Here is a 27202-nt window from a genome sequence, read left to right on the forward strand (position 1 = left end):
CATGAATGAAAAGACAACTCCACCTCAATAAACGGGTTTGGAAAATAGTTACCTTTATTTCGAGGTGAATCAAACCGTTTTGTTCAGCGCAATCCACGTCAACTTCACCTCGCTACGAGGTAAGCTTTACCTCGAACAGGTAGAAAGTACCTTTTTTGGATTTACCTTTTTCTTGTTGAATTCTACCTTTTTTGTTTGCTCGATCCCGGTATAGGAATCGGTAACCTCAGAAAAAGTGTTAAGGTGAGTTGTCGTTTTATTCGAATATCGTTACCGAGCAATTTTGAGAAAAGACTGATTTGTACGATTGTACAAAATATCAAACCATCGAAAATGTTTTTTTTTTTTTAATTTTTTATTTAACACTAGGAGGACCGGCAGTGACCCGTCAAAATGACTGGAAAAGGGGAAATTTTTTATATAATAATATTTTTAACTTTTTTCTTTTGAAATTATATTGTTATTTTTTCGATAACATTTTTGTCATAAAATGGAAATATTTTTTTTCACCATGGATGCACGGAACCACCTCATTTTGGCATAGTTGACGAATGCGTGTATGTAATAAAATGAATATTTCAAATAATAATCAAAAAATTAAAACACATTATCAAACTAATTATAAAATCATGTTAGATGGCTATGGGTATTGACCATGGGTGCACGGTTTCACTTCAATTTTGTTTTAGTAGATATTTTCTAGCATCCATCGCTCTAAAATTTTTCAACACGTTGCCTATAAATTATACCTGATATTGTAGGTTTTGAAGCATATTTTTTCTATAAGTAGAGCAATTTACCATGGGTGCACGGATTCACCGCCATGTATTCAAAATATTTTTTTTTGCATGCTAAAGGTAAAGAATAAAGACTTTTATAGATTCAAATGAAAATTTGTGTTATATACATGCTTTTTCACTATGGGTGCACGGATTCATCGCGTTTTAATCAAATATTGGACTTTTTGCAAATTTTTAAAAAGCATATTTACAAATCTTAACTAAACCAAAGTCGACACCATGTCTTTCATGTCGAGACATCATGATTTAAATACCAATTTTTATTTTAAGTTCCGTTTTTTCATTCCTGGAAAAGAAATATTTCAATTATATCTTTTTTTTTTTCCTCTAATTATAGACACTTTACCACGTTAGTGGCGTTCGTGTCTTAATTATATCTTGAAATAATAAATTTATTTATTTATTATTAAGTAACCGGTTTTTGCAATCGTATATTTATTTGATAAGATCTGATCAACATCCAAGAAATTGGAAAACGGTTACCATGGACTGAGTGAATTTTAGGAATTATATGCATCAAGTTATGTCGTCCGACGGAAAACAGTGAAAATAAAAATAATGAATCAACATTGTCAAATGAACACATTGATTTATTTTTTCCTAAAAGTTTTTCGATTGACCAATATTGCATTTCAAATACCTGTCATATCTAACTAAAAAATATTTTGTGTTCTGAAACAAGTTGAAAACTATTTATTTCTATATAATTTACAACGGTGAATTAACACCCGTTCCGTGCACCCATGTTGAAATATCTTAGCACCGATGTGGTCTATCAGATAGCCTTGTAAGAATCTGGTCGAGGTATGCCAGGCGTACTGCGTTCGATTCCCGGTATCGGCAAGAAAACTCTTGGGTTCAAACCCCATAAGTTGCCGACAGGTAAGATGTGTTTCCTCTTATAGTAAGAATGTTCAATAAGAATGATCAACCAGTTGCCAGCTGGCCAGGTATGTATATATACGGGTGCTGGAATACCTGTAAGTGAACTTGCATTGGAAATTTGTCGAACCTTATAATCTAGGAATGCATGTGAATACATACTTGAGCAGAAACTGCGGTGAATCCGTGCAGCCATGGTGGATAACCAACATATAAAAAATATTCCGTTCACCCATGTTGAAATATAATTTAAATTATTCAGTTTCATATCAGATGTCTTCAAATTTGAGTACACAATTCATAATTTTTTTTACTCATTTTAGTTTAGTATAAAACATATTTATCACCTAAAACTACTCGATTACTCGAATGGACATGTATTAAATCTAACATAACTTTTGAAAATCTTGATGAAATTTCGCCAAATTTTGACAGTAAGTTCGATTATAGTTGAGCAACAAAACAGACCAAAAAAATTGGGAGTCAAGTGCTTGAAGCGCCACACACCAATCCGACCGATCCGAGAACTTATTCTACAAATCTTCATGACTTCGCATCGAAAATCAATAATTTCATAAATCAACTAGGGCTCATAGTCTTGAATGTAGATTGCAAATGAAACCAAAAGCAAGCGAAAAAAAATTATGTTTGAGTTATAGGGTTGTAAATTTTACCAGTCATTTTGACTGGTCACGGTCCGACTGTCCATGGCGAAATTTTCCTCGCTTATTAAGAGCAAACGCACCAATAAGTGAGTATACGCGGCCCGGTTTTGCTCATTTCAGCGGACCGGTTTTAGGATACACACTCTTTCGCGCACCAGTTGGGTGAGCATCGCGGCGAGTTTTAATTGTTACACTGAAAAAAGGGAATTGAAAAAAAAATGTTCATATAAATGAATTCAAAGCAGTAGTTATTTATTCATTCGAAAATAATTAATTTTTTCAATTGTATTCAAATATTACACTGTGTTGAATTCTATGCATTGAAGTTTTTATTTAATTTTAAGGCTTTAGTAAACAATTGCCTGATAAATTCTTAAATTAGATTCCGACGAACAAGTTCTGATATATGTATATTTTTAGAGATTGTATAATATCGTACGTGAAATATTCATGAAATTTAACCTTATATTGATACTCAATTTGGACCTTAAGCCCGGTTTACAGTTCTTGTGAACTCGAACTCGAACGTGAACGTGAACTCACCACAGTGAAAAAATATTCCGCAGTGAAATGTCAAATCGGTCAAATCTTCAAAATTTGAAAGAGGTTTGTTCAACTGCGGGTAGAAATTGGTTTCGATCGGAAAATCACAGATCATTCAACCAATGTTTTGATCGATACTTGTCGAACCAATGCTCAAATTTAAATTCAAATTTCTCAAAAAAACATATTGTTCTTCTTCAAAACATATTCAGTTTTGAAAACGATTGATTTAATCAAATAATCCCAAAGTTCTTATCTTTGAATACAATGAATTTAAATTAAATTTTATGAATTTAAAGTACTCCCAAAAAGTATTTATCGATCAAGGAGTAACGAGCTTTAGCGATTCGTTTCTTTTGAAAAACTTATTGAAAGAACGTTATGAATATAACTTCTACAAGATAGCCATTTTTTGTTCTTGATTAAAAATTGACAAACAAAAATTTCAAAATTACTTTTAATTAGTGAAACAATTGAAAAGGTTTTTATTTAATTAAAATGCATCAGTGCTCTTTTGTTTGTTAATTTTTCTGCTTTTCAGTTCTCCTTAAAACACATTATTTGTGAATGATTTCATAAATTTTTATAATTATTTCCATACCTTTTCTGAAACACACATTTGAACAAAGCAGAATCTATTTTTTTTTATTTCAATGGAATCTGGCCATTCGATGATCTTCATTTACATTTATTCGTTGAGAAGCTCTTCCAACAGGTACATTTATTCGTCGAGAAACTCTTCCAACAGGTGCAATTAAATGATGCCCAAGCGGGTTTTAAAGTTAAAAAAAAAATATCGTATGCGTTTCATTTCAAACTCGTAGTATTTTAAGCCTTTAATTGCCTTCAAATGTGCTTACAAATTAAAAAACTAATTTTTTATGAAGCAAAAATTTTTCCGTCATCGGTGAAATTTTTTTCAGAATGCACATTCGGACGTGAAAATGAACGCGGAATTTATATTCACCACTCTTGTTCGTTTTCCGTTTTCACGTTCGCTCAGTGCGTTTACACTTCGAGCGGAATGTCAGTGAACGTGGAAAAAATATTCCGCAGTGAAAATCGGGGGAATTGAAATAAAATTAATATTAAAGGGCTTTGAACAAGGAAATCAGTTAAAAAATAATCGTTCAACCATTCCGCATCTATTCCACCTAATTTCGCAGCCATGAAATGCAGCATAGTCGAGTTTTTGAAGAATATAAGTTTTTTCATTTTCACGTTCGAAAGAACTGTAAATGCACCTTTAGTGATGAAAGTTTCAAAAAAACCTTATAACGATATACGTTCACAAATGGTTATAGCACTTATAAACTGTTTAGGAAAGCTTCTGATCTAAACTGTTAAGAGATCTTTAAAGAAATAGCTTCGCATATGGTACCACTGACAGTCATCATAAAACCCATAGTACATTTCTAGTTAAGGTAACATGCGAATATTGCTATTTTGTTATTTTAACTTGAATTCATCATTTTATTCAACACTTTGTTAGATAAAAAATATCGCCAATAAACATTTGATAGTCTATAATCGAACATATATTTTCTCTATAAATCGTTCGCTGAAATTCCCTGTGTTAGCACCATTTCTGCTCGAACCGATTTGAGCCGGAATAGAATGAAGCTGTTTATGGTTAAATTCCGATTTCGGAGGGGCCAGTACAATGTATTTTCAAACCCCAAAGGGTGGTCGGTTGTTTTATTCCAAACGTGCAACGAGCCACAATTTCTCTCGGCACAGATGATACAGCACTTGATTTCCATTGAGGTATACAGACAGTATCCGAATGGCGAATAAGACCTAATGAAATCAAAATGTTTTTTAAATAAACAATAACTTTTGGCTCCGTTTTGTTATCAACTTACCATATTGATTTGTAGCAATTACAGAGATTTAGAGCGCAGCATTTTTCGGGACTATTTACAGCGTCTAGATTGAAATCCTTGGGATCTTTCAGTTGCAAATATGAGATTAAGCTAGAGTTCGGAACAAGCCAATTTTTTAGGATTCTGGAAGAGAAAAATTCAATTAGTCAAGCCTGGGAATTTATAAAAAATTATAGTTACTTTTTACCGCTTTGTTCGTTGTTGCTGATGCCATGTCTGTACTTTCGGGAGCTAATACAGCTACCGTTGCACCCGGAATTGAAGTCTCAAGCATCTTCCGTTTTTTCCCGAGTCCTAATTTTCACCTTTTTCTCGCAATGAAATGTAAACAAACTTTACACGCTGAACGTAGTTTGCTTAGCTCAGCATTAAACGGTAGATTTTTTTTCAGTGCATGTTTGCTCTCGCCCAGGGAGGTGACAATCTAGCTCTTCTTTCAAACAAGAATCTTTTTCTTTTTTTCTATCCATCGGGAGAGACGTTTATGGTGTTTTCCTCTCAAAGCAATACGAAGTCTCAAAAGTCAAAATTTTAACCAATGAGGAATCAGAATGATTGATGTGTTAGTGTGCTATCAACCATACTTCTCTCGCCTTTGACATTTAGCTTACAAATCTTTTCAACAATTGCTGGCTTTTTGCCGAACAGTAAAAAAACGATGCAGAAAACGATGCAGAAAATTTCAGTCTTCCTCCCCCAGTTTCTAGTGAGCTAATTTGGTGATTTTGTCGGTCCCGACGGCAACGGCCCTATTTTGCTCACCCTCATACTAACCCCCGGTGCGGTATGAAAGTGATTAAACGCGTGAGCATTTTCACTATACTCGCGATTGCTGCGGATGCCCTAAAGGAGCTAGTGGAGTAAAAAATACACAGTTTTGTAGAGATTCAAAATTCATGAACAGTCGTATTTTTTGCGAATTTTTAAAGCGAAGTATTTGAAAGATATTCAACAAACAGAGTGTCCAACCAGTCATTTTGACTGGTGCGGTCTTTCAAGTGTTAATTTGCATCGCAAACAGCTGCAAAACAACTTTTTCAAATTCATGGAACTCGCTTTAAAAATGAATTAACAGGAAAAGAATACTTAGCTTTGGTTAACATGATTTTTTGCCAAAGAGGACGTTGCAGAACAACACTCTACCTCGCTACACGGAAAATAAAAAAAAAGGTAAAATTTACCTTTTTGCGAGGTGAATTTTTTCCACCCCTCTTACGAGGTAAATTTTACCTTTTTGTCATTCATTACCAAAATTTTCACAGTTTGTTCGATAAAATAATCGCGGTATTCCCGTTTTTTTTAACCGAACATTTAAAACCTAGACTAATCGGTCTAAAAACCACTACAAGAATTTCCAATTCAAATTTCCAGAAGTTTAGTTGAAATATTGTAAAATTTAAATGTAATTTCGGTGCCAAAAAAAAGTCAACGTAATTAATGAACTGCCCTCTACCGCTTTTGATTCGGTGGAACTTGATCGTCACCGAATTGTGAACTCTCCCTCTCTTCCTGATCGTGTTGTACGTATATGGAGGAAAAGCAGAAGCGCCGGGTCGGTTAACGTTAACGATTTGATTCGCGCTTGCTATAATCCACTATTCGTTCGGCTGCTTATCACCAGTCGGATCCAGAACCTGGCCGAGAATAGAAGTGTTTAAGCTTGACGAGTACGATACCAAAGTTTGTATTAATCCCCGGGTGTGATCCTGACTGTAATGTGTTAGAAGTAACCCCTTCCAGAACTATGTTACGTTTGGCGTTGTTGTGTTTGCTGGGCCTAACGGCTTCGGCCTGTGGACAACGCGGCACCGAGGAGGTATTAAAGTGGCAACAAGTGACCTACGATGTTCCGGAAAGTGGTAAGTTTGAGGATCGTTAATTGTGCCTGGATCATTGTCCAGAGAATTCAAAATGTCGGATTTCAACTTTCGTTTCAGTATTGTCCGCCCCGGATGCCTACATCCCTATTGGGAACATTCCGATGAGCGGCGTCCACTACAAGAACCGAGTTTTCGTAACGGTTCCTCGGCGTCGTTGGGGAATTCCGTCAACTCTGAACGAAGTGGTCTTGACGCCACCCTTCCCTAATACCAATCCGGTCCTGAAGCCCTATCCAAGCTTCGAGCTCAACGAACTCCGGGTAAGTTCTGGACTAGGTTGATGGAAGCCATCTTAGAAGTTTAGTTTTCTGACTCTCATAACGATGGGATTATAATGGTCTCTGTAAATCATTTGTCTTTTTTCTCGTTTTGTTCACAGGCTGATCTTCAACCGGACGCCAACCGCCTGGTTACCGTCTATCGACCACGCGTAGATCGTTGCGATCGTCTCTGGTTCGTCGATACCGGCATGATGGAAATCCCCAGTAAGTATTCTATCTCTAGACTCAATTCAACTCAACACTTCAAACCGCACAACCTCTCGTTGTTGACCTATTTCTCGGTACGTAAACATATCAGTTTACATAATTTTTTTCCGCCGCTTCATCGCCGGATCGAAGATTAGTCAGAAATAATGGGATGGAATCAAAAAACAACACTCAGAAAACCCACGAATCTCGAAAGGTGTTCGAGGTTATCAACTTATGGGTGTTTTCATGTCTGGGGATGGCCGCATCGCAATGAGCAACGCTACGCTCTAGTCCTAAGGAGATGAGCACGATGGGAGGATTATTAAGTGGATAACTTTTTGTTATTTTTTTTTTTCGAACAAAAACGTAGGCTTAACCGAGCGTGTTATCTACCCTCCTTGCTCGTCTTTCCTTGCCACAAAACCAATCGGGACATTCCCGAAAGGCAGAGGAACCGGTTTCCTTCGAAATGGAAGGGACTCATTTGCATTTTGTCGCAAACTCCGGTGTCTACGAGTTTAACTGCTAAAAAATAAATGTTCGTTCACAATAACTGAGTGCCATTTTGACTTCAACCGGTTCTGAAATTAGCACCTTCAGCTTGGGTATTGATAGTGTTCGCTGATTATTAAAACAAAAAAAAAATGGCGCTCTGGGGGACAACGACTCGGGCAGACTCCATCGAATAGTTTCCATGTTTGTTTTTCTGTCTTTTGGTTCTTCGGCGTTTTAATTACTTGATACCTGGATCTGCAAATATCGCAATAAAACTCTTTTTTATTTTTTTTTTCTTAGGATCTAGTTGTTCTTGACCGAATAACATTTAAATGAAATTTAGAGCTTTCGTTGTTTTTTTTATCACAGCGGGCTCATCCACCCAATTTTTGGCAAGATGGGTGGTTAATTGAATACTGTAACGTTTAAAGGATTCTCTACGGTTTTGGCAGTTGCTATCACTTAGTCTTAAACTAGAGGACTTTTAGAGTTTGGACTTTCACATCTTGTCAAAAGTTTTATGGAAATTTGACTTCTTTCACTGAAATTGTGTTATTCTTCTTATACAACGATTTTTTTTCCGATATTACGTAAAACATTTAGCAAAATTTGAGATTTCTAAAAAAAAAAAAAATAAAGCCAGCGGTCAACATGTTTTCATATTTGTATTCGTATATCTGGGTGGTTAAGATCGAAAGAATGTACAACTGCACATTGATGATGCAGTGTTGTTATTGCAAAATAAAGGCATCTGTTGACTCTAAATTTTTGAGAACTCTTAATGAAGGGTCTGAAAAGATAGAAAATTTAATGTAGGTAAATTTATCTGAACATTTTAAGACTGTAAAGTCTAAAGGTTTCTCACTCTACCTAATGTTTCTGAATATTCAAGGTGGCCACAACATTTACATTTTCAAATTCTCGGCTTTTTCCCGGTTTTCCCGGTCAAAAATTCAAGGTTTTCCTATCTTTTATTATCTATTTTCGTCGGAATATAGCAAAATTTTCAACATATTTAATTGATTTGGTTGTTTCATTACACTCAAATCATTGAACACTTCGACGAACCCGATTCTATTTTAAGGTTTTCATCACATTTTTTTTAAATGATAAAAAAACATCTTACACAAAATCGTTATGGGTTAAGTCATGTTTACAAAAAAATAAAAAAATGGTGTGTCAGGACTTTTCAATCAATCATTCGTCATGTGACATTCTATCATTTTTTCATAAGTTACAGATACCAAGTGCGTAACTACAGCTCACAAAATCCACGTCTCTGAGAATATTCGAAACTGTTCTGAGGGCGTTCAATCATGTTACTCTCTTGTCACAGTAAATTCAGTTAAAATGTTGTTTCCAGAGGTTTTACATTCAGTAATAAATGCATCTTCAAGTGTAATATAAATTTTTACAAAAAAATTATCTCACTGATTCACAGAGAATTGTTTATATTTTCCCCATGTTTTCCAAAATACGAGGTAATTACGAGAACTTGTTTTCAGGCATTGAATGATTATCTAAACTTATCTTTAATGTTTAAATGTGTACCAATATCATCAAGATCTTGAAAATAATCCGTTATACATAACTTTATCAGTTTCTAAAAATCTGTAAATATGAGATTGTAGGACATGATTCCCTGTTCCTTCGTGAATCTAAAAATTGTCCATGACTAATTAAGGGTAAATTTTGAAAAACCATTACTCCTATTTAGACGCAGTATTTAGATTTATCTAGAAATATTGCCAACACTAAAAATTGTTACGTAACAAGAATCTTAACATCGTTCATTATTACCCCAAATTCATCTGGGTAATTATGAACAGATAAGACCAAAAAAAAAGAATCATCTTTGTTCATAATAACCTCAGTTTTTCGGAAAACGGTAGAGTCCGTTTTCCGAAAAACTTGACTTCTGTTGTCAGCCAAGTTTAAAAAAGATTTCCTTTAATATTCAGTAAAGATTTTTTATATTGAAAAGGCCAATAATAAAAAAAAATAAATTAAATTTTTTAATCGTTGTTATAATTGTTTTTTTTTTAAATTGAGTTTTAGCACAGTTAACTTTCAGACACTGAAAACTCATACTTACTGTTTTTTGCTTGCAGTCCACGATCTACTCGAATGCAGAACATGGAAATCATGATCTCTATTTTGAATTCTGACTTTAAAAGTTTAAAAAATATGGACAACGAGTTGCATCGTCTTGATTTTACATTTTTAAGGATTATTTAATAGCATATCAAAGTTTGAGATGAAGAAAAATTAAAAACATTACCTAATTCAATTCAGATTCACCCATTGGATTTTTTATTTCAAATTAAGGAATTTCAATTTAGAGGTTAATATTTAATCAAAATGCATAAAGAATTCAAAATATTGATAACTAAATCTATTATCGTAAATCAATAAAAATTTGAAACATTTATTTTTAATTTTCATAGCGTAGAAAAATTGTAATTGTAATTTTAATTGTAATTTATAATTTTGTAGTTTTAAATGAATTTTAAGTTCAGGATAAAGTGTTGATTTAAAATTGAAATGGCAAATTTTGAAAGAGATTTAAAAAGGAACAATGCATTTTTTTGCAGAGCTACTGCAGTTTAAATTTTTTTCAAAAATATTTTTAGCATGACTCAGTTCTGGGAATAATTGAAAAATATATTTATAATTTTAAAAAAAAGTTATTGCATACATAATTTACACAGGTCTATATATTGCAAAATAAAATATATTTGCATTAAAAAAAATTTCTCAACTTTTTTATGGATCATTTAGTAGATGGTTAGTTTTGCTTTGCAGAAAAATGTGAAATTGATTTCAGTGAAAAAAGCTACAGTTAATTGTTCGACACATATTTTTATTTTGAGTCAGTTTCTTGAGGTTAAATTATGAACAAATAACTGTTCCGATTGAATTGGAAACAACCCCTGTATCAGGGAGAAAAATCGTATAAATTTTTGCAACCACACGCTAAGCTAAGGCTAACTCAAAGGATTTATGCCAAAATCAAATTGAAAAGTGTACGAATAAGATTTTGGAAATCAAAGAGACTTCACCCAAGCAACCAAAATTCCCTTAATCAGCTCAAAATTTAAGTTCTTAAAGCTACTTTCAAGTTCGTTTAGGTGGCTGTAAAGAACGCTATTCAGCTTCTAAGAGAATGTCAAGAAACTTCTACGCGCCGAAAAAAAATCCGATTGACAGATTGCTCTGACAACCACATGTCAGATTGCTAGGTTGCCGGTCTATCATGGTCTATCTCATTGATTTTAATTATATTGTTTTGATTACAAAAGCTGCTTACACGCCTAGAGAATTGAACCGCTGCTCTCTAGGTTGCAATGAAACTCACCAGCCTCTCGACCAATCCAGCAATAGTTTATTGTCACTGTAATGATTAGTATTTAAACTTAATGTCATTTGAAATGATTGAGTGGGTTGGTCAATGGAAGGTACCTTATTTCATTCAAAGGACTTTCAGTACACAATATGAATCATAACAATAATTCGCATCATCAAAAATTTATTCGAATATCTTAACATTTATAGGAAAAATTCGAAAAAAAATCTTGAATTCCTTTTGTAAATATCAGTACAGATATAAACAAAACAAATACCATGAAATTGACAGACATTTTTGACATGTCGCTTAGAATTCCCATATAGGTTCTTTAAAACACCTTCAAGTATCTTAATGGTGCGTTTTAGGATGTTACGCGAACGTTATCGACCTTCTTGAAAGACATTTTTGACATGTCGCTTAGAATTCCCATAAAGGTTCTTCAAAACACCTTCAAGTATCTTAAAGGTACGTTTTAGAATGTTACGCGAACGTTATCGACCTTCTTGAAAGTAGTTCCATTAAATGCGCTTAGAAGTTCCGTTATCGATAGTTTATCCTTTCAAAGGGCGATAAAAGTTCCTGAGTAACTTTTACGCGACAAGAGTCACCTGAAGTTCCCGTAAAACATTTTTTCAGCCTAATGTGAACTTCGGAGTTCGGAGTTAAGTGAAAACGCGACTTTTGGTTGCTTGGGAACAGTGTACATAATTTTTTTTAACTATAAGCTTAGTTATGAAATGCAGATTATAATAAAAAAAAGCCTATTGAAATTAATTTGCGGCTTTATCGGTGAGGATTAAAGAGTTGAAAATTAAAGACGGATAGAAGATCAGAAGAAAATTCTAAGGTGGTGAAAAGAGCGAAGAGCATTTGAAATAGAAGCTTGAACACATACTAAATTCTTTGTCCCGCAAAAATCCATTGTTTTAAATTAATATTGCCGTCTTGAATTCGAATCATTTATCACATTCTATCAAATCTAGTGATATTGGATTTTACTAAGTTTTGAGCTAAATCAATCGTTTATAACTAATAAACAGACAACCATCTTTAAAAAATAAAAACTGATTTCAAATCTATTTATTATCCTTCATTTGATAGTGGATTTATATATTACCTAGTATTTCTAGTTTCAAAGAAACAATACTTGAAAAAAAATCCTGAAGTGTTAAAAATACAACAGAAAAAATATAACTATTTTTGACAACATTGAAGAACCTTTAATGAGCATTTTTATCAAAGATTCAAATTTCATTAACAACATTGTTGTAGACTGCGAATTTTTTGACTTATGCTTTGGAAAAAATATTTGATTTATTTTGATTTAAAAAAAAATCCAAAATATCTTTTAATTTTAAATTTTATCATACTGTGATGCATGGCCGTAGAAAACGAGGGCGGGTGAAACTCTGCACGCTAGAAATGATTAAACCATTTACGATTCAAAAATAACCATTTTTGACCTTTTCCCGGGAAATGTCATTTTATGAGTTCTCCATGAGAAGTCATAAAATGACTTCTAAGGGAGAAGTTCAAATATGGTTATTTTTCAATCGTAAGAGACAGCACCCAAGAAGTAGGAAAATGGTTATTTTTGAACCGTAATTCGGAAAGCAGAATTGCAAATGTGGAAATTTTCAAAATTGTACATAAAAATTCAGAAAATACGAGTTTTTACGAGTTCTTGTTTGTTTAACATGCATGTTTACTCTGGTTCCTCTGGTCCCGCTCCGCTTTCCGGTAATCTACAATGAGATTTCCTAGCAAAACTTTGTTTGCCGATTCTGCTCCGATAGAACTTTTCGGAATGGCTTTTTTTACATTTTCGAATGGTTTTACTGGCGGATGTGGCCAGCCAATCCAACCGTGTACAGGGGCCTCTTTTTATCGGAACTCTACAATGACAGGGGCCCATCGGTTCCATAGGTAAGGAAGTCCTCTTCGCCAGTCAATTGAACGCACTCGGATGCTATCCGTTGTCGGGAGACAGTTGCAAACGAGCTGCGTTTCTTCAAGTAATTTCCAGATGTGGAGCACGTTCCCTCAAAAGTACATCGATTGCTGTGACCGTCGTGACCATAGCCTAAAATTTAAAAATCTCTATTAATCTAAATGTTTTTTGGAAGCAAATCTAACTTACAGTGATTCCGAAATTCGCTGCAGGAATACAACTAATGGGTATTCTTCTGAAAAACAACTCCAGTGATCGATTCCGAAGGGCCACTCAGTGTGTTCGCGGGTTCCAGTGGTTCCGTTCAAAACTTTGGTTCCGTTGCTATACCATCCGACACTACCAGATATTTCAAATGACAGGAAATTGCCATTAATCGGTGGACACTTTTGCTTTTTCTAAGATCCAATCGTACGACGATACCATTGCTGGTTGGCCACATAAAGACACTTATCATCATCCGGTAAACATAAGCAGGTGATTGAAAAATGGTGCTTCCCGGTGCTGTTCCACCCGGATGAGGGGTTTTTGAATTTTTTTTTTTTGCAGCATTTCGTTGTTCTGCATACGAAAAAGAGCATCAATCCATTTATCCTTGGCGAGGAAGGACGGGACGATAAATTCCGAAGAAAATACGGATCCTGCAAAGAATTTAGATTTTTAAAGTTCAATGTCATTAAAAAGGATGAGTATTAATAAATAAAACTTACCTTGTACGTTAATGGATGCAGAAGTTTGGTCTTCACGTTGAATCCGGAATTTGCTGTTGAAAAATTCTACTGCAGCTACGACCGCACGATGGCGAAAATGTACAATGTTTTTCCGTTTTTTTTCGATTGAGGTTAAATTTTTATCCTTTTTTCGGTTAATACCCGAAAACTGATAATATGGTTAAAATTGTACCATAAAATATTGTTGAAAAATAACCATATTGGCAGTTTTGCAGAAAAACACAGAAAATGATTATTTTTCATTCAAAAATGGTTAGAAAAAAATGAGCGTGTGGAATAGTCGTTTGAATTTGGTTTAACATTTCAGCACCAACACGTGAAAAGGGTCTATGTTCATTTATGACGTTTCGAGAAAAACGCGTTTGAAAATTTTGCATATTTGTTTAAATCGCTAATTAAAATTCACGAGGAATCTCCCAAGTCTTTATGGTCAAAAAGGTGCGTAGGATCATTCTAAATATGTTTTAATCGATACGACGGTTTTATCATGTAAAAATAACTCGCAATTATTCATAGACCCTAGCTGGAGTATGAAATTCGTCTAAATGTTTTATACACCCTTCGCTTTGTACTGTATGTCTCATATGTGTGAGTGAGATGAAGATAAAATTTCCCCTATTTTTTGACAAAGGATTATGGTTCTCGCTATAGGAGTGAGTGAATAGCTTTCCGCATTCTTCCCCTTTTAATGTTTTGCATCTAAACCGTTTGCTTTGTTGTGGAGTAAAGGGTGTATAAAACAATCTGTGTGAGGATAATGTCATTTTATGGCTCTAAATTTTTTAGATCCTTTACTCAAACTGCATTATAAATCTTACGAAAACTGAAAAACAAAAAACGGTTTTTGTGTTAAGTAGAGCTTCTATTGGGCTATTTGAATCCACTGAAAACCGGTTTTGTTTACTTTGTCTTTTATACCCTTTTCACATGTTGCTGCTGATTTCATTCAAAATTTGATTCATGATTTTCGAAACTAATACACATTTTTTACATTTAGTTAATATTTTTTAAATATAAAAAATAAAGTTTGTATGTCATATTCAAATTCGAATTTCATGAACTATATTCTTATGCTAAATTCAAACATAACAAAGCTTCAAAATATCGATTAGAATAATCATTTAAAAAAATTTTTTTTTTTTTTTTTAGATTCGCAAGTCGGATTAGAAATACATAATTGAAATAAAGAAAAATCATTGAAACCCAAACATCCGAATTATTATTATGGATTCATGATTGAGGGTCCCGATACTGATTCGAATTTTTGGCTCATATTTCTACATTCAGAAACCGTTTTCGTGTACATTTCAGAAAACGCATTGAAATTCCGAAGCAGATTGATATTTCAAATTTTCAATTCAGGTTCAAAACTGAGATTCAGACTCAGCTCGTAAATCAAAATAAAATTATCAAGATGATTATTTCGGTAAGGATTTGAATTGCAAGAGATTGCAGGATGATCATTCTGATTGTTTGTTCGATTTTAAAATTAAACCAAAAAAATCAGTTCGTTTGCACAATTCAGCTGAAAATGACAAAAATTTAGTTGAATTATAGTTCATTTTGCACAAAAAATCGATCCACAGGAATTCGATCGAGTTTGCATAAATCCGATTTGTACTACAAAATTTTAATCTTTTACTTTTACCTTTAAAAATGGGATTTATGGGATTGGATTATTCATTTTTTTTCCTTGGTTTTTGTTGAATAGTTCTTGGATTTTTGTCAAATATTCCCGATTATATGCGTGAGAACTTCTGGCAATCTTAAGCTAAGATCACCAGATTTTGATGCAAGTTCAAGATTTCAACCATCGATGAAAGTAAGTTTCCTATTTTGGTGCTAAAGGATTCTTTATACCAATCCTTATCATCGTTTGAAAGATTTTAGGATGTATTTTCGAAAGTTTTTATTTAACACGAAAACTAGTTTCTATATAACTAGAAAAACGAACTTTAAAATGAATAATCAAATAGTATTTAAAAATAATAAGATTTTTTTTATTCATGCATTGTTTGAGCAAAAATGTTATTGAAAAAAATAGGTCACCAATTTAAGATTTTTAAAGAATTAGCTATGTGTCTTCTACTGACATAAACACACCCTCATAAAAAAGCTCGTGAAAATTCTGTACAGTGTTACTTAAATTTCATATGAGTATTTTATTTCAATTTTTGTCACGATTTTCGCAAATTTTCAAAGGAATCTCAACATATCCAAGCTTTAAAAAGTGTAATTCGAAATTTTCTGGATAAATTATGACCAGTTATCGAAAATTGTTAATTTTGAGTAAAAATTTGTGTTTTTTTTTTAATTTAGAGGGGTAATTGAAAAGAGATCAGAGTAGTTAATAAATTTAAAAACTTATGATATTTCTTTTACACATTTTTTTGAACTGTTCAATTCTGTCTTGGCAAATTCAAATTATTATTCTGAGTTTTGAATTTTGGATTGAATCCCTGATCTTGGAACCAAAACTGAATTTCGGTTTCCTTTTGTCAATTTTCCCGGTTTTGGGTCTAAATTCCCGGTTTTCCCGGTTCCATTTTCAATTCCCGGTTTTTTCCGGTTTTCCCGGTTCTGTGGCCACCAGAGATGCGTAAACTCGCCTCGGAAAGAATCATTCGGCTGATTTCTTCCGAGTTAAGCGGGCCATAGACTACACAAATTGGCCTGTACAAATTCGATGATTCCGCGTCGATTGTTTGATCTATGCTCGCCCACACACTATACAAACATATTTCACGCTAACACAAATGATTGCTGGCGAAAACAACAACAGCAACAAAAAAACCATCTCCACCCCGGCTGGGAGAATGTTTTGTACAAAATATTTCGATCCCGACCGATTTTACTCCAACCGTTTGGGCGCTCATTCAAGCAGTGCCATACACTATGCAAATCGTGCTCACAGCGACAAAATTTCATCGAATTTCATCGCATTTGTACAAATGTTGTGTAGTCTGTGGCCCGCTTTAAACTTGCTATTTGAAGATTGATTTTATCTTCGTTCCAATCCATCAATGTGCACAAAACGAAGAAAACAGTTTTGCATTGATGTTTTCCATGCCTCGCAGGAATAAAATCACAACAACGAAACAACAGAACGAAGCTGACCGTACACGAATCCACACGAGCGATCGTTGCCCGACGGACCGAGTTAACATTCCTCGCACCCTTCTCTCGCTCGTTTCCCGTTCCCTTGTATCTATCACTTTTAGCCACGCCCCCATGCGTTGTCCGATTGATGTGTTCGGCTGCCGAACGCAAACGATTTTTTCAGAACTGTACGCAGCGTTGCCAGATTGAAATCCGCTCAAGTCCGTAGATTTGACGAAAATCGAAAAACTTACTGATTTCGGCAAAATAAAACTTAATGACCTTTTTTTTTTGGTCGTCAGGTAGAATTTTCATTTATCCGCAGAATCCCTTGAATTTATGCGATTAAGTCCGTAGATTTCGAGCATCGATCCGTAGCTCCGTAGAAATGCTGAAAATCCGTAGAACTACGGAGAAATCCGTAGATCTGGCAAGGCTGACTGTACGTTAGTTTCGCTGATGTTTCCCCCGATTGCTGTTTACTCCTGCCGAGTTTACCCGAAGCTTTCCGAATTGAACTATCGATAGCATCATTGCAGTTTGAGTTTAACGAAATAAAATCGTTCTGCAAAGAAGGGCAAAGTGCGAGTATGAAGACTCGCGATTTTAACATCTCTGGTGGCCACCCTGAATATTTTATGGGGTTTTTATACACGGAAAATAAAAAAAGGTAAAATTTACCGTTTTGCGAGGTGAATTTTTTCCACCCCTCTTTCGAGGTAAATTTTACCTTTTTTTCATTCACCAATTCAGCAAAAAGGTAAATTTTACCTTTTTTCAATTCACCTAGCAAAAAGGTACATTTTACCATTTTCTCCTAGCAAAATAGTAAATAATACCGTTTTCCCATTCACTGATTTAAAAGGTAAATGTTTGTTTGATTGGTTTCTTCAATAATAATTAATTTAAAAAAACACAATTCATGAAAAAATGGGTATTTATTTGAAATAAATAGGGACTGTTACCTAATATTTATTTTTGAAATATATCACCGTGTTCTTTAAAAATTGTTGAGGCAAGTCCTTTGTTCGCTAAGCTTGTCAGGACCGGCTTGTCCGGAATAATATCTGAAGGCTGACGGGAATACAACACGAAGCTCTGTGAGCCGATCTGAAACAAAAGCAAAGTATTATGAAGAGAACCAGCACAACTAAATGAAATCTAAGAAAACACTTACCATTTTGTTCCGTTTTTCACATATTGTGCACGAAGCAAAACTTGTTCCTAAACGGCAAAACAGCTTAACCTCAATAAACGGATTCGTCAAATAGTTTTTTTTTCGAGATGATTTGTTGTTTAGCTCAATCCAGGTCAACTTCACCTCGCTACGAGGTAAGTTTTACCTTATTTGGATTTACTTTTCTTTCTAGGTGGATTATACTTTTTGATTCAGCTCAATTCAGGTGAACTTCATTCTTCTTTTCAGGTATATTTTACCTCGCTGTGAGGTGAGTTTCACCTCGAATAGGTAGAAGTTACCTTTTTGGCTTTTGCGATCGTTCACCTTTGCTGTCTCGGTAAATTTTACCTTTTTATTATTTTCCGTGTACTGTTGCCGAACTCTGCAAATTAAAAAATACTCTGAGGGGGGGGGGGGGGGGGGGGGATAGTTTTACATATATTAACTTCAAAAATCAAAAGAAAAATTATTCGATGGAGCCTTGAGGGTAAAATTGAAAGCATTTTCGCTTGATGCCCTCCATCAAAGTCTTTACAGTGTCTTCCGGTTCCAGTTTCTCAGTTTTTTTTTCATTTTCTTAACATGTCCTTCTCGTCTTTGACTGTCTTCTCACTCTTCCGAAGTTAACGCATCATTATTGCCCAGTACTGCTCCACTGGGCGCAGCTCCGGACAGTTTGGCGGGTTCATGTCCTTTGGAACAAAATGGATAGAATTGACCTCATACCACTCCAGGACACTTTTAGAATGGTTTAGAATGATGCCAAATCTAGACGAAATAGCGGAGCTTCGTTGTGCTGCTGCAAGAACGGCACTCAGATTTGAACATCTCGTTATTTACTGTGCTCTTTGTCATGAAAGGCTCACTCCTCAGTCCGCAAGAGCAGGGGGCCTGCCAAACGAGATATTTGGGAGCGAACTTCGAAATTTTCTTCTTCTTAAATTAGTCGTCCACATCGAACTTGCTCTTGCCAGTGAAAAACCTCAGGCCGGAATTGCCTTGTTGAATGTGTCGCAATAATTTCGTTTTTGGGAATTTCCTTTTAGTAAATTCAAAATATGAAACACACACACACACACACACACACACACACACACACACACACACACACACACACACACACACACACACACACACACACACACACACACACACACACACACACACACACACACACACACACACACACACACACACACACACACACACACACACACACACACACACACACACACACACAAGATATGTTATGTGAACTTCCTATAACATTACCTGTACTATTGGTTGAGATTTTCGGTCTGCATCATGATAACCTCAACATAACCCCACGATAGTGAACGATAGGGGCTGTAAAATAAACCTACACGCCTTAAACTTTCTTTGCGGTTAGAGTCTACTATATTATGACCCGAACTGTACTTTCTCGAAGCGATATCTCAGGAACGGCTAAAGCTAGATACATGAAATTTTTTGACTTTCCCTAAAATGAGCAGATCCAATATTTCTCATTTTTAGATTGATTTTTGAATAGAGTCACCTGAGTCACCTGAGTCACCCAACAAAAAAAGAACAATCAGCCGGTTAGGGTCATATAGACCCGGATTATTGTTTTGGTTATAAAAATAAAACTAATTAACCGATTTTCATAAACTGTACCATTGTGAAATTGTTAAAATATCTGCTATTTTAGGGACAAATGCATCCTGTGAAGTTAAAATCCCATAAAAAAATATACCTACTATCAGATGCTTCGTAAGAAAGTGAGTTTTGATTTTTGTGGTCTTCAAAAAACGACCTTAAAGCCAAAAAGTCCCTTAAAAACTGGGTGATTCGCATCAAAGATAACTAATTTTGTTGAAGTCATATTGAAAAACTCTTGATGGAGGTTAATTCAGATAGATTGAGAGCTCATATTGAAATAATCAAAGTTCTAAGTTTTACAGACCACAGCTGGTTATTTGAAAAGTTTATCAAAAATTTGTTTCGATAATTTTACATCTACATTCTTACGATGAGGATCAAGAAATTTTGATGAAAAAATTGCCATTCTGTTAAATTACATTCAATTTCAAACGATAGTGATGAATAAATAATTAAGAAACTGATAGAGTGACCAATTCTACACGGAAAATAAAAATAAGGTAAAATTTACCTTTTTGCGTGGTGATTTTTTCCACCCCTCTTTCGAGTGAGGTAAATTTTACCTTTGTTTCATTCATCTATCAAAAAGGTAAATTTTACCTTTTTTTCAATTCACCTAGCAAAAAGGTAAATTTTACCTTTTTCGCATTCACCTAGCAAAAAAGTAAATAATACCGTTATCCCATTCTTTGATTGAAAGGTATATGATAGCTGGTTTGGTTGGTTTTTTTTTTCAATAAAATTAAAATAAAAACAAAATTCGTTCACCTGTTACATCGTCATGGATTTATAAATATTAGTGGAATTTATTCTACTAGTTTCGATATGCCGTCTGGTGTTCCACAGGGAAGTCACTTAGGACCGCTTATTTTTGTGATTTTCGTTAACGATCTTGCAACTTTCATTCAATCGCCAAAACTACTGTTCGTGGACTGTGCTGCGCTTCAAGGAGACATCAATAGACTACTCGCATGGTGTGGAAAACATGGGATGGAAGTAAACGCCGATAAGTGCAAGTGTATCAGTTTTTTTAGAACCAGAACCTCCGTGGCCTTCGAATACGCTTTTGGTGGCACTCCGCTTGAAAGAGGTGTCACCATTAAGGATCTAGGAGTAACCTTTGATCAGAAGCTATCGTTTAATCAGCATATCGCGACAACAACAGCTAAAGCCTTCGCTATGTTTGGATTCCTGCGAAGAGATACTTTAAGCTTTGAGGACCCATATGCACTCAAGACAGTGTTCTGCTCTTTAGTGCGAAGTGTCTTGGAATATGCGGCACCAGTTTGGGCACCCTACCACTCTGTTCATATCGAACGGATCGAACGAGTTCAGAAAAAATTTCTTCGTTATGCTCTGCGTCGACTGCCCTGGCGAGACCCCGTAAGGCTACCGCCTTACTTACAAATGTGCGCTCTTCTGTCTATATCGACTTTGAGTCAAAGAAGAACGTATTTGCAAAGAATGTTTGTATACGATATCCTGACAAACACTGTTGGCTGTCCACAATTGCTCCAAAGCTTGAGTTTACACGCCCCAGCACGCCGTTTGCGCAACCAAACCACCTTCTGGCTACCTAGAAGCAGAACAGTTTTTGGACAAAACCACCCGCTTAATCGATGTTATCAAGTCTTCAACGATGTGTCACACTTGTTTGACTTCAATGTATCCAAATTAATGTTTAAATGTGCAATCCGTGACGTTCCCTAGCTTTAACATAACTTTAATTTAATCATAAGTTAATTTTAATACTCGGTCTGTATGACGGCAGTCAAAGACTTAAATAAATAAATATCTAAATATTTATTAATGATAAATAGGGACTTTACCTAATAAATTATGTTGGAATGCATCACCGTGTTCAAGCCAAGTCCAGGCAAACTTCTTTGCCAGGCTCGTGGCTATTCGACTCATTCATGTCCTTCGATCAATCCGGTCAGATCCGGCTTTTCCGGAATGATCTGGGGAATGTTCCGGAATGACGTGGAAGGAAAACACTTGGGAGCTCGGCCAATCTGAAACAAAAGCAAAGTATTATGGCGAGAACCAGCACAACTAAAGAAATCTACCGTTCTGTTACGATTTTCACATATTGGGCACGAAACAAAACTCGTTCCTGAATGACAAAACAGCTCAACACAGCAAAAAAATCTGAATCCTTAACAACACTGAAATTGAAAAACCTTTAATATTACATGAGGTCGAACGCGATTTGTTGATGTAAATTTACAGATTGAAAAAAGTTGAATCCATAATAACACTGAATTCGAAGGACATGAATATTACATGACACGGAATGCGATTATTTGATGTAAATTTCCATCACATATGATGTAAATAAAAAGAAGCATCACAAATGACGGAATTTTCAGTGCGAATTAAATATTACACGTCTTAAATATTTACATGTCTTCCAAATTTTACACGTCTGTTGAAATTCATAGACGTGTAATATTCAACTCGCTCTGAAAATTCCATCATATGTGTTGCTTCTTTTTCGTTACATCATATGTGATGTAATTTTACAAACGTTTTTGGTCATACACAATTCTTAACAACACTGAATAAGAAATTTCTTAAAATTACACGTCATGGAATGTGATGACTACATTGAATTTGTGTTTAATCAATATTACAAACACTGAACATGATAATGTCATGTAAAATTATGAACTGTCAAGAACAGGACCATAGACAAATGTTAACAAAGTGTCAAGTCAAGTCGTGCACCAAAGTTTAAGCAGTTTTCCCGCGAGTGAGGTTCCCGGAGATATTCGTGAAGCAGGGATGCGGTTCCCGCAGCGGCTCCACATTAATCAACTTAGGATCCGGGGAAGAAAGTAAAAGGGTGAAGTGAATCCTAATAAAAAAAAATGTGTGCTAAAAAATGTTTGTCGCTAAGTAAAATAAATTAAATTAGTTATAAAAAGGTTTAATTTTTATGAAGAGATGAGAAAATTCCATTGTTGAATCATATAAACAAAAACTAAAACAAAATAAATTCCAATAGGAAAGTTTCTCTTCCAATATTCAGTGAGATTATAATTTACATCATTTTTATTTTACACGTTGCAAAATTTTACATCATTTTTATTTTACACGTTGCAAAATTTCACTGGCGTGTAATTTCCAACTAGCACTGAAAACTCCGTCATATATGATGCTTCTTTTTATTTACATCACATGTGATGTGATTTTACAGATTTTTTTCGTAGTGTGAACCTCAATGAACGAGTTAGGCAAATTGTTACTTTTTTCGAGTTGAGTTGTACCGGTTTGTTAAGCTCAATCCAGGTCAACTTCACCTCGCTACGAGGTAAGTTTTACCTTTTTTGGATTCACCTTTTTCCTCGATGAATTGTACCTTTTTTCCAACCTCGATTCAGGTAAATTTTACCTCGCTGTGAGGTGAGTTTCACCTCGAAGAGGTAGAAGTTACCTTTTTGGCTTTCACGAGCGTTCACCTTGCTATCTCGATAAATTTTACCTTTTTATTATTTTCCGTGTAGTATTTAATCATAGAATTTCAACATATTAAGGACAAGGTTACCGAAATCACAGAAAAATCTGTAATTTCACAGAATTATGAGCGAATTTTCATCACAGATTCTGTGTCACGGGACACAAAATTTTAAAATATTCACAGATTTCACAGAATTTTTTTAATTCAGAATGGATTTCTAAAATTATTTTTTATTTCACCAATTTAAAATTTAGATTTCCTACTTTGAAGTATGATAAGATTGGTTATGTTCATTGATTTTTCCCAACTTAAATGTAAAAAAAGATCTAATTTATCATGAATTTTCAATTAAATTTAAGGAAATAGCATCACAGAAAACCATCGCAACATTTTTGGGTAAAATCACAGAAATTCAGATTTTTTCTCAAAAACACAGATTTTTTTTTCGGCAACCTTGATTAAGGAGGAGGTTGAGGTAAAGCGACTTTTATTTTACGCTTTTTGTTAAATGATCAATAACATTTTTAAATAATACTATAAGAAATCAAATACGACACTTCAATTAACTCACGAATTTGAAATCTGCACATTTAATCCATTTTATGTTGAAATACGGGTCAGCAAATTTCTGAAATCTATCCTTGTATGTTTTTCGCGGTTCTTTATGTGATAAAAATATCACAAAAATGTTAAAATTTCGTTATTTTCCATTGGTTTTCAAATTTAAAATTTACCAGCCCAGTTTTATAAATATAGGATAATTATTCAGTAAAAAACAATAGTTTTCAAGAAGAAAATCAGTGATGGTGCGGTTTTTCTTATATTCATGGCAAACAACATCGAAAACCAAAACTTTTTTTTAAATTTTAATGAATCTTTAAATAAAAAAAAAAATCATTATTTCAACCGGGATAGTCACAGCGAAAATAGTATTCCGGGTCTATATGACCCTAACCGGCTAATTGTCCTTTTTTTAACCGCAAAGGAAGGTTAAATCGTCTCCCAATCGCCAATTTTTACTCCATGGAATACCTGTAGTGGAACAAACAAAAAATCTTATGAACAAAGCATAACTAGGATAAGTTATCCAGAAGATCTTGAAGAGTACTCCATATATATAGTCTACTTGTTTTTCGATTGTTAACGCAAAGAAGATGATGAAAATAGCGATAAATGATGAGTCGGTGATCTTGACGTTTCAGATAGTACCCAGAACATGAATTAATGCGAGATTTTTTTTGTTTTATTTGCTTTCAGATAATTTCACCATTGTTCAACGGCCATCGATCTGGGCTATTGATCTGAAGACGAACAAACCGATTCATCGGTACGAAATCCCCAAGAAGGACGTAGACAGCGGGTACGGTTTGACGTCAATCACCCTGGACGTGGATCCGGACGATTGCGAGAAGGTGTTTGTGTACATTTCCGACCTGCAGACCTACCGGATGATCGTGTACGATTACCAGAACCAGAATTCATGGCGATTCGTGCACAATTACTTCTTCCTGAACCCACTGGAAGGCGATTACACGATCCAGGGCATTCCATTCGCCTGGGATGATGGCATTTTCTCGATTGCCCTAAGCCGACCGGATCCACAGACCAAGTTCCGTACCGCTTACTTCCATGCGCTGTCCAGTAACTCGGAGTTCGTCGTTTCAACTTCAGTCCTGCGCAACGAAACTGCCTCCAAGCGTGGCTATCATGGCAACGACTTCAAGCTTCTTGGCTACAGGGGTGCCAAATCTCAGTCCAGTATTCACGCCCTGGATCAGGAAACCGGTGTAGTTTTCTTCGCCTTGGTTCAACAGAATGCCGTCAGCTGCTGGGATAGCCGTAAACCGTTCGCTCCCCAGAACATGGCCATTATCTACAAGAACGACAACGACATCGTCTACCCGAACGATCTCTCGGTAATGTTTTGTTAAGGTTTCACAAATAACTATCATTCCTAACCCTCAATCGCGACCTTTCAGATCGACAACGACGGATACGTTTGGTTTATGTCCAACTCGATCATCAAGCTGCTGTACACCAAGCTGGACCTGAACGAGTTCAACTTCCACATCTGGCGTACCAACATCAAGGAAGCCATCAAGGGCACCGTTTGTGATCCGGCCGTTAAGCCGAACGTCGATACCGATCAACGCACTGGAGAAACGAGCGGAGGGGACAGCATCACCTTCCTGGAGTTCAACGACAAACACGGCCCCGGTGGTGGTCCGCACGGTGGCTGGGGACATGGTCAGCCCAATCGTCCCGGTGGCCGAAGACCTTAAGTCCGTGGTTCGAGTGTGAGATTGTAATTTTATCAAGTACGATTTTAAGTGACGCTGAAATTTGCTCTGCGGTGCAGCGCGCTTTAGGTTTCCATTGACTTAACATTTTAATAAACATCATTGACTAGGTACAAATTTGTTATTAATTAAATACGAATTATCCGAAACATGAAATAGCGAGGATCTCGTCGTAACTAGCACCGTTTAGTAAGTTTTCTTCCTCCAGAAATTCGATGATCCAAATATTTGTTTACAAGAGACTAAGATCTTAAGCTTTCGATTAGATGAGTGTTTTCGACAAAGTGGGCTGTGAGAACTAAAGAGCGATCACTGTCCTCAGTGCCGCCTCCTACAAAGTGTTGTCCTGAATTCTTCTCCGCCGCCTAACGCCATAACACAATCGCGAGGAGTAATAAGGCCGGCTTTATGGAGTGACGGTCTACCACAGACCAAATTTTCACACTACGGCAAATCATCCAAAAATGCCGTGAACACCAAGTCCTCATGCACCAACCGCCACATATGACACGATCGACCGTGACGAGCTATGGAAAGTCGAACGGCTTCTCCGGGAAGCTGACCAGATTGATCAAGGCAAGGCGACGATGGATGGAACGCAGTGCTATATGCGGATTTCGGGTGAATTGTCGAGTTTATTCGAACCGCGTAGATCTAGTCAACTTATCTGCTTGGCCGACGACATTGACAGAGTCGACAGATCATCTGCGGCGGTGGAGGAGTTCAACCGCAAACTGAAACGCGAAGCAGGAAGGATTGGGTTGAGGACCTCCGAGACGAAGTATATGCTGGCATGCGGATCCGAGACCGACCGAGCCCGCCTATTCAAGAATAACAAGGTCAGGATCGACGGCGACGGGCTGGAGATAGTCGAAGACTTTGTTTATCTAGGTTTGGTGATCGCAGACAATGACACCAGCCGTGAGATCCAGCGGCGAATTATCAGCGGAAGTCGTGCCTACTATGGACTCCACCAGCAACTGCGGTCGAGAAGACTCGGCGATCGCACGAAGTGTTACCTGTATGTTCACGACGCTCATTAGACCGTTTGTCCTCTACCGGCACGAGAAATGGATAGTGTAGAGGCGAAGGATGAGCAACGAGCACTCTACGGCGAGCCCAATATCAAGAAGGTGGCGAAGGCTGGACGGATACGCTTGACAGGACTGCTGCGAATTCGGTGGGAACGAAAAGAGCATGGTGCAACGAGCGAGGTGATTAGACCAAGTGGAGCGTGATCTGACGCATGTGGGATGCCCGAGAAATTGAAGAACGGTTGCCATGGCCGAGTGAATTGGAGAAATATTGATCATCAGATTAGGTCCTGAGACGGAAAACCGGTTAAGTTTTCGGACACATTAACTCTTTTAATCACTTACAGAAGTCGTCTTTTTCCATTGATGTAATTCATAAACTTCTTCCGCTCAACAAAATCGACTACATCAGTAACAACAACGAGATAAAAACAAGGTCTTCCCATTTGTTGCCTCATATCAGGAGTGATCACTGGAGGTTTAAGCTGATGTTGCACTAGGGTCATCACATGGCCCGGTCCTGTGGAACATGACGTATAAAAGATAAGCTACTGAGATAACCAAGCTGGTGAAATTCGTGGACGACGACCTTTGATAAGTAATATAACCTGCAGAGATTCAAGATCATGAAGAGGCATCGGAAGCGTCTGCGTAGTGGCGGAGATCATGCAGATACAGCAATAACGACACGTCCAACGTACGGAAATATGCTAGGGAGGATTCGAAGGCCAATTGGACGCCAATTGGAACTTACACCAAACGGCTTAGCGAAGGCCGAAGAGTCGATACTCCCTCATTACAGTATTTGTAATTTGCACCAACACCAATGTCGA

At 36.0% G+C, this 27202-nt stretch overlaps 1 protein-coding gene and 1 long non-coding RNA gene across 2 annotated transcripts; one reads left to right on the top strand and one right to left on the bottom strand.

Annotated features, from left to right (window-relative positions):
• Positions 1 to 4405: 4405 nt before the first annotated feature.
• LOC129740549 (uncharacterized) lies at positions 4406 to 5109 on the bottom strand. Its single transcript, XR_008736275.1, has 3 exons — positions 4964 to 5109; positions 4756 to 4899; positions 4406 to 4690 (listed from the first exon to the last, which is right to left on the bottom strand). It is a non-coding gene; the product is annotated as an uncharacterized LOC129740549 (long non-coding RNA).
• A 1272-nt stretch (positions 5110 to 6381) lies between these two features.
• LOC129740538 (L-dopachrome tautomerase yellow-f2-like) lies at positions 6382 to 25452 on the top strand. Its single transcript, XM_055732248.1, has 5 exons — positions 6382 to 6635; positions 6714 to 6916; positions 7036 to 7141; positions 24293 to 24951; positions 25015 to 25452. The coding sequence occupies exons 1-5, from the start codon at positions 6521 to 6523 to the stop codon at positions 25315 to 25317; spliced, it is 1386 nt and encodes a 461-aa protein (XP_055588223.1). The 5' UTR covers positions 6382 to 6520; the 3' UTR covers positions 25318 to 25452.
• Positions 25453 to 27202: the final 1750 nt, after the last annotated feature.

This window comes from Uranotaenia lowii, chromosome 1 (genome assembly GCF_029784155.1).
Source record: "Uranotaenia lowii strain MFRU-FL chromosome 1, ASM2978415v1, whole genome shotgun sequence".
Classification (NCBI taxonomy): Eukaryota; Metazoa; Arthropoda; class Insecta; order Diptera; family Culicidae; genus Uranotaenia; species Uranotaenia lowii.

Bases quoted from the DNA above. Each gene is read 5' to 3' on its own strand.
- LOC129740538 (XM_055732248.1), top strand. From the start codon at position 6,521: ATGTTACGTTTGGCGTTGTTGTGTTTGCTGGGCCTAACGGCTTCGGCC. The intron at 6,917-7,035 runs GTAAGTTCTGGA...TTTTGTTCACAG, and splicing joins TCGAGCTCAACGAACTCCGG to GCTGATCTTCAACCGGACGC. The intron at 7,142-24,292 runs GTAAGTATTCTA...ATTTGCTTTCAG, and splicing joins CGGCATGATGGAAATCCCCA to ATAATTTCACCATTGTTCAA.